Source organism: Lactuca virosa, chromosome 1 (genome assembly GCF_052849685.1).
Source record: "Lactuca virosa cultivar CGN04683 chromosome 1, Lactuca_virosa_CGN04683_v6, whole genome shotgun sequence".
Taxonomy (NCBI): Eukaryota; Viridiplantae; Streptophyta; class Magnoliopsida; order Asterales; family Asteraceae; genus Lactuca; species Lactuca virosa.
Genome location: NC_136426.1, coordinates 6,304,456 through 6,313,378, shown reverse-complemented (window position 1 = coordinate 6,313,378; position 8,923 = coordinate 6,304,456). Strand labels below are relative to the sequence as shown.

Genomic DNA, 8,923 nt, shown 5'->3' with positions numbered 1-8,923 from the left:
GAGTTGGGTATTTAGGGCCATGCGCTGAGCACGTGTTTGGGCCTGAAAGTTGCGCTCAAGTGTTTGCCAGGCCTGGTGAGAAGTAGTAGCCCTAGCGACGGTAGCAAGGGATTTATCAGTGAGGGTGGACTTCATCCACAGAAGGACGAACCGATCTTTTTTCTTCCAAGTGGTGAATTCTGGATTGATAACAGGGGCAGCGTTGGAGGGTCGATCTTCTTCGGTATCAGCAGTGGGTGCGATTGTTGCAGGTGGTGGGGAAGGGTTGAGAATGAACGAGTCCAATTCAAAGCATTCAAGAGTGGAGATGATGTTTGTACGCCAGAGAGAATAATTGTCACGATCAAGCTTGACGCTAACAGGGGGAATTTGAAAATTAAGGGTGGTAGAGGCAAGTTGGGCGGCAGCAAGAAGTTGTGCAGGAGTGGCCAGGGTGGAATTGCTCACGTAAAGAAAGGGAAAAAAAATGATATGTGACCTTAAAGCTCTGATACCATAATAAGGTATGAAGTAGTATGATTGAAGTAATTTCTCTATATTCATTCAGTGTGGTATACGTGAGTTTATATACAGAAGTAGAGAGCCCTAACTCCACATAAACAGGAGATTCAAAATACGTGAGAATAATAGCCTAAAGAATAGGACTAAATGACTAGGTTACAAGACCAATTCAAAACTAATATAATTCTTTATGATGCTGAATATTTCTGTTATTATTTAGTATTAGTCTAAGGATGGGATGTGTAATTTGCGCAAACTGATAATAACATGACAAAAATATATCATACATTATAGAATATTCAACAAAATTAAAATGGAAACGAGATTTGGATTCTATTTTTATAAGATATCTTCGAAAAATCTCAATTTTTCGCACTTTATAACTATTTTTAAAAGAAATAAAATGTTTTGCTAATTTGAAATCCAACATCAAATTCAATTTAAAGATTATACTGAAGAGTAATTAGCTTGTGCCAACTCCATTGATTGTTGAGTAGATTGTGTGTTATCTTTGGATTTTTTCATAAACTTATACTCTCCATAGAAGTAAGAAGCAAATCCCCATAAAGACAAAACGAGTGCAACGCCTTTTTCGGCTTGAAACTTCTCTTTGTAAAAGACAACAGCTAATACCTCTGTCACTGGAAGAAGAACAGCAATTATGATCCCTGATAATAACGATGATGCACAAAAGATCACTCCTATGGCCCCCAAGAAGAAACATTGCCAGATTAATGCACTAAAACACATTATTATGTAATACTTGGTTTCCCCCAAATCAAAATCTCTTGCCTCCCTCGGAATCACCTACAAAGAACATGATTAAAGTTAAACAAATCCTTAATTTCTATATAAAAGCAATATTTTCGTCATATCAAATAGTACAAAAGAAAATGGCCAAATGATGAAATGTTACATCCGATGCATTATAACCTTAGGATGAAATCATCATTATGATTTCTTAGAAATAGTTAGAGCAATAACTTTCACTATTTTCAATAAATCGTCTATTTTCGTTCAAAAAAAACTTATCACTTTCACTGTTATGCATTTATTACCATACACAATCTATATTGTTGTACGTATTTATATAAATAGAAAATATGTAACAAAATAAAATGTAAAATATCAATATAAAAATGATACACGCACGATCGATGTGGATGATGTATTCTACTTTTTTATTTATAATAACGACATACTAATAATTTTTTCTCGTAATGAAAACGTACTTAGAATGTTTACCAATATAATAATAACCAAGTATTGGGCTATAATGGTTATCAAATTCTAAATACGTAGTATCATGCATGTATAAAAAAAACATAACGGTGTCACCAAGAAAAAGTAACTTTTTCTTAAAAATTTATTACTCTTTTTCTTTTAGTTTCTTCTTTTTTATAATAATATCGGTAAATGTTTTATATCAGAGTGATTAGCTAATTTTTCTTTGAATGACGAGTGTCATAACATTACTATGCATAACCATTAACATTACTATGCATGAATAATTGGATTCGATTAAGGAGTTTCATAACATCGGATGCAAGAAAACCAAAAATATCAAACACGAAATCTATATACATTTGTTGGTTTTTCATGCATGTTTTCTAATGTGTGTCACTTTGTACGAAACATCTTTTAAAACAACTTAGTTCCACAATAAAAACCTCATTTCTCAAGACCACAGTGAAAACCACTCTACAAGACCACGAAAAGGAAAACCCATTTTAGTAACTTTTACAAGTTTTAGATTATATATATATATATATATATATATATATATATATATATATATATATATATATATATATATATATATATAATCTAACCATTATAATGAACTTTTAAAAAAGAAACCATTTTATTTTCGTTTTTTGGAAAATAAACACTTTCTCGTTTTCAATTTTTTTTTTCAAAAAATCTCTCTAATTATATCTGAAATGTCTATTTCAAGGTGTGAAAATGAGGACTTTCTCCTAAATGCTCCATTCCGGATTTGATCTTCAAAATGAGCACTTACTCCTTAAATAAATACCCCTACTTATGTCCGAAATGTTTATTTCGAAGTGTTTAATGTTACTGTTTTTACAATAAAATGTTTGATTGTATGCAATAATATCGCATATAATTAAAATTTACTATATTTCTTTATCTTTTTGTTAGATTTAAGTAAAAAAAAATTCTCGAAAGTCCAGAATTGTCATTTGATTTCAGACTTGTTCTTGAAATTCCAAAGTGTTTTTTTTTGTCGAAATCCAAATTTTCAGTCCGAAATATGGGTCCGGAATTCCGAAATATCAATCCGGAACGTATTTTTTTGTCATAAAAATTATTTTTTCTAGGTACGTAATGCCCATTTCGAACCAAATGGTTATTATATATATATATATATATATATATATATATATATATATATATATATATATATATATATATATATATATATATATATATATATTATTTTCTTCAAATACACATTAAATTATGATTAGATTACTTAATTTCCCATGTATTATATATGAAAACATATCTTAATTTTATTTATAAACAAATGTTAGAATATTGTTATTATAGATAAAAATAAAAAGTACTAGTTATGTAGAAGGACAAAGAAAAAAAATACTTTCCGTAATTATGATATATTAAATATTCAAATTAATTTAAAAGGATATTCTAACAACCCAATAAAACCTTTTTGACATAAAGAGAAATTCAATGTTAATCATCCAAGAAACTTTTGCTAACTTTTTGATATAAAGAGAATTTCAATGTTAATCATCAAAGAAACTTTTGCAACTTTTTGATACATAGAGAATTTCAATACTAAGAAACTTTAGCATCGACTTTAGAAAGGTGGGGTACATCAAGGCCAGTACTTGTAAGAGGGATTTGTTTGGAATCAAAGAAAAGATGTGGGGTCAAACGTTGAGAATGAGAACCATGAGGATGAATTTGGTCCAACCAATATTGGAAATGAATACCTATTTCCTATTAGCTGGTGTATGAATCTGATGGCAATGTGACCGGTACAGCGAGTGTACTATTGGGTTTTTGGGTATCCTTATCATAATACAGTATCTGTCTATAATCGTATATATTATGTATTTTAGGTTAATATTATAGAGTTATGAAATAAGGAGTAATTACAATTAAAAAATATCATATTTCATACACATACTATTAATATATAATTAAGAAACCAAATATATTTTGATAATAAAATTATAGCTCTTCTAAAACTATAAAGCGGTTTGGGGTTAGGTACATGAGATCATATCGAGCACGTAATAATATAGAGAAATTAAATATCCTTCTATTTTTGTTCGTATAAATCTTCATAACTTATTAAATGATTAAATGTGTCATATTAGTATATTAAAATATCATTAAATGAACATTAAATGTTATAGATGTCACTATTTAATTGGGTAGGAGGATTTATAAAAACAAAAAGTAGAAGGATATTTAATTTCTTAATAATGTATAAACTTAATTAATACTATAATAATCTCATATCTAAGACATTTAAGAAAAAATCACATACCTGATAACCATTTACTTTGTAAAAAAGTTTCAAGTTCGATATTTTAATCACGATCGAGTATTTTTGTCATCTTATGTATAAAGTTCTGTTAAAAAAAACATGGATTTTCAACTTAAATATGTTATTTGATTTCTAGTATTTTAATGCAACAGGAACGTACAACTTTTGTTACATATATCATTTGTAAGTCGAGCAAATCCAACCTACAATAAAAGAAATAATATACTTTATTTGACCAATGTCTAAAAAGTTAGAGAGCATCAACCGCATTTGGTGCTTGGTGTATGATCAGGTCATGTGCCTACCTTATATAGGTATCGTTCAAAATTTGTGCGATTGATAATTGCTGATGCTTTATATAAAGTTTTGTTTCAAACTAGTTAGGTTTCTTTATAAGGTTCATCTTTAAAATATCTTAAATGGCAACTTTTGTTGTTAATGTGTGGAATTTTATACTTTATGTATAATAAAACCGACACCATTTCGAAACTAAATATGCCTACTCTATATTTGTTTGTTTTCCAAAAATCATTTTTTTGGTAATAAATATCGTAATCGATATATAATTTTCTGATTCATAAAAAAACTTATTTTAGTTTTAGAAACTATTTTTTAATTACTTAATATAAGGCTGGTTTATTGCCCCCGTTAGCGGAGGGTAAAAAGAAAATCATTCAAAAACCAGGTTAGAATTACTATAATTATTAACGTTTAATTAACAAAGTAATTTCCATATATAACTTAGTGTAAATATTGTTTTAACCCTAGAAACATAAATTAATCTTTAAATCAATGAAAATATTATGTACACTTTGACAAATTCTGTAGACCAACATTTTTTTAGTTTTATCTTAAACCATGTCGAGAGATTAGATGCATAAACCATCATATAATATGAAATAAAAAAAAATCTATTTGTTATTTGAGTTAAACGGTGCTCAAAATAATCTACCAATAACTCCAATTTCATTTAAATTTTCTATTTGTTTTATCGTTTGAAAACCTCATTATTTTGAGGTACTATAAAGATAATTCTCAATTTTGTCCGATCAAACCTTCCTCAAAGCAGGTAGGTGAGAAGGGCTAGGCTTCATGCATGTTTTTCATAACTGGCACTAAATTAGCGAAATGTGAAAGAGTATGGGCTTAGTCGGCAAAGATTTTAAATAAAAAAAATCTGGATTATATAATATTTTATCCCAATTAATAGAAAAGTTATTTATGTTTTTGTAATAGAATATGATAGATTATTGGTTATAATATGATAATTGACTTTTAACAAAAACAAGAGAGCTAAACTTTCACATAAACTAGAACAAAGTAATAAGACTCTAAAGATAACATTTTTCTTACAGAGATTTGTTGAATGTAAAACGGTTTGTTGGATTAGATAAAGGAAATGTTTGGTGAGTTGAAAAAGTTAGTTGTTAGCTTATAATTTAATTGATAAAAAAATATGTTCGCTAAAAATTAGTTGATAACTAGCTGAAAATATAAAAATGACATAAAAAATAACTAAGAATAAATATGTTTTTTATGCTTAATTAAAAATATATTTAAGAAATATTAAAAAAAACCTCTTAAAAATAGCTTTATAAGCTAATTAAAAACACTTTCTGGTTTTAAATATTTTTTAAAAAGCACTTGAAAAATAAAAAAAAGTTTATAGAATAAGTTATTTATTCTAATACAAGATTCTTTTAAAGGAATCTTCGATAAAATCTCAATATTTTGGTACAGTTTACGATTTAATCATAAATTATATTTTTTGAACTGAAAAATCATAATTATTTTATATTTTGCCCAATTAACGAAACAACTCTTAATTTTTTTTTTAAAAAAAAGAAAGTGTCAGATTATCGTATAAAATTAAATAATCGAGACTTTTGTATTAAAAAATAAATGTTAGAATTAAACATTAAACTGACAAAAAATATTGAGATTTTATTGGAGATTTCTTTTATTTTAATTATAAAAAATTACCTTGTAAATAGTTAAACAATAAAACAAGATAAAGTACAAGAGCATCTTCAATGTTAAACCAATATCATGGGTCAAAAATATTGTTACCTCATTATTTTATTTTTACTAGCCTCTACTTAAATTGTTTCACCAATGGTTAATGGTGTAATACACACAAAAAATACGTTAGGGACCTAATATGGAGAAACGGGAAACGTTATTACCGTCCTAAGTCATTCTCCCTATTTATATATTATATATATTTATTTATCCATAAAATTTAGATAAATAATAAATAAATCAAAGTAAATCAAATGGATAAAATGAAATATTATTAAAGAAAAAATGGTTGATTGTTCATTAAACTATATTGACCACTCAATATATATTGAATAGTCAATAAAAATGAACAAAAAAGTCATGCAATCCAATGGTGTTTATTTATTTTGTCCACTCAACCAAATAGTAATAAGTTATAAAAAGAACCTCTCGTCAAAGATGCTATAAAAAAGATGTTCTAAGTAAATATAAAACTTTATCATAAAATTATTCAACTTACCAAAATTTCTTTCATATTTCTTAAAATATGAAGGAATTTCCAAATTCATTTTTGAAAAAAAAAATAATAATAAAGCAACTTCACAAAATATGAAAATATGGATATAAAGAAATTTTCAGTCGAATGAATAGAAAACTAATTTACAATATTAAAAGATTCAGAAAGATAATCCTATAAAATATTATTTTTTTCATATCTTTGAAAAGATGATCATTCATGATCCTCTCATTTACGTTATTTCAATTATTAACTGAAAATCAAAGGAAATCAAATCAAATAATTGACTATATGGAGTCAGCCGGCAGTGCGTGTTTTGTGTGAGAGAGAAAAAAACAAGCTGTAATGAGTTGTACCTTGAAGTCATTGTTGATGATCATTCCAACCATACAAAAGATAGTAGCAAACAAACACATAACCATCTGAATCTCCAACACCAGTGTATATGTAATGGCCTGTTTTGCCTTGTTGTACGTTAGTTCGATCAACGGCAGAATAAACCCATACAGCACCGCCGCCGCCACCGTCAGCACAAACCCCATCACATACTGCTTCTTAGTCTCCCCCTCCGGCCGGTCACTGTTCGTATGCAACGCCAGCACACCCGCACCAACGGTCAAAAGCACCACCGCGTTTACTGAATACGCTGTGAATTTTTGTTTCACGAGAAGGTAAGCAAAGAACGCCGTGAAAGCTAGCTGAGAAGCAATGATGAGGGCGGAGGTGGAGACGGGGAGGCGGGCGACGCCGTAAGCGTAGAGATAGTCGTCGAAACCGGTGATCACACCGACGAAGGCTACCGCGAAGAACAATCTTGGACGCATGTAGATGAACGTTGTTCTTTTATTGTTTCCGTTTTTTCCGGCGGCACGGCGGTGGAAGTAGAGGATTATGAGGACAATAACGATGAACGGCCACCCGGCGGTTTCCAGGAACGAGGATAACCAGACGCGGTTGCCGCCATGGATGAAGTAGAGCCGCATAATCAATGGGCCACCACAGTTTCCGATGGATAACAAGATGCAATTCAAGATTAAAAGCGTCTTCTTTGCCGCAGGGCTAACTTTAGCCGCCATGGGTGCGGTTGTGCCCGTGGTGGTGGTGGTGGTGGTTACCTTCTCCATCATATGTAATGATTGAAATTAGTTTCGGGCAATGGGTTCGAGGGGACAAAAGGGACGCAAACATATAACACTACCACAATGAAGTATATATATATATATATATATATATATATATATATATATATATATATATATATATATATATATATATATATATATATATATATATATATATATATATATACTATCCGAGGATAAAATTTGACTAAGATTATTGGGCTAAAATGGCGTTGGGTAAAATTTTAAATATTTTAAAGACAGACAATATGAAATGCTGTGAAATAACAACATTGAGTTATTCATACAAACATGAAGGGCTTTTTGAAAGATTAGTTCGTGTAGAACGCCTAAATATTTTTTAAGATATTCCAATAATCCTTCAAAATACTTGAAAAGAATCCGAGTAGTAGCGTATCTCCTCGAACAACTCCCGATCAAATAAAAAATTCATCCGGTTTTTTCATGTTTTGTTGCTCCAGACTGCTTTTGGTGGTCACCTTAATCTTCCACGACACCGAAATCACATTGCTACTACCGGAGACCATTCTAAACCTGACGTTCCACCATCAGTAGGGGTGTAAATGAGTCGAGCCGAGCCCGAGCCTGACCAAGCTCAAGCTCGGCTCGTTTAATTTTGAGGAAGCTCGAGCTTGATTCGAGCCTTAAAATGAAGCTCGAGCTCGGCTCGTGAACAATTTAGTGGGCTCGCGAGCCTAATCGAGCCTAAATGAGCCTCTCTCTCTCTCTCTCTCTCTCTCTCTCTCTCTCTATATATATATATATATATATATATATATATATATATATATATATATATAGGCTCGTTTAAGCTCGTTTAGGCTCGCGAGCCCATGAATTGAAGCTCGGCTCGAGCTCGTTTAATAAACGAGCCTCGTATTTAGGCTCGAGCTCGGCTCAGACTCGTTTAATTCGATCTCGAGTCGAGCTTTTAACGAGTCGATCTCGAGTAGCTCACGAGTAGCTCGGCTCACTTACACCCCTAACCATCAGCCTTCTACGTCTCTTGGTTGATTTTTGTTTTATTTTTTTAAAACTCTTTCTGGCATCTTTTGTCTAAACGGCAAACAGATATTTTTTCCGCTGTTTATTTTTAAGAATATTGTAGACTTAAAAAGGTTCCCATCAGACATGTTGCAAAACTCATGGACGTAATTAGAATTTGATATATTGAATAATATTATATGATTTGACGTTTCATTTAGATACAACAAT

The 8,923-nt window shown here is 30.2% G+C and overlaps 1 protein-coding gene across 1 annotated transcript; it reads right to left on the bottom strand.

Annotated features, from left to right (window-relative positions):
• Positions 1-809: 809 nt before the first annotated feature.
• On the bottom strand, positions 810-7,759 carry LOC145132008 (purine permease 3-like). Its single transcript, XM_079066651.1, has 2 exons — positions 6,923-7,759; positions 810-1,308 (listed from the first exon to the last, which is right to left on the bottom strand). Exons 1-2 carry the CDS (start codon positions 7,691-7,693, stop codon positions 949-951), a joined length of 1,131 nt encoding a protein of 376 aa, XP_078922777.1. The 5' UTR covers positions 7,694-7,759; the 3' UTR covers positions 810-948.
• Between the last annotated feature and the right edge of the window lie 1,164 nt (positions 7,760-8,923).

Bases quoted from the DNA above. Each gene is read 5' to 3' on its own strand.
- LOC145132008 (XM_079066651.1), bottom strand. From the start codon at position 7,693: ATGATGGAGAAGGTAACCACCACCACCACCACCACGGGCACAACCGCA. The intron at 1,309-6,922 runs GTACAACTCATT...TGTTCTTTGTAG, and splicing joins TCATCAACAATGACTTCAAG to GTGATTCCGAGGGAGGCAAG.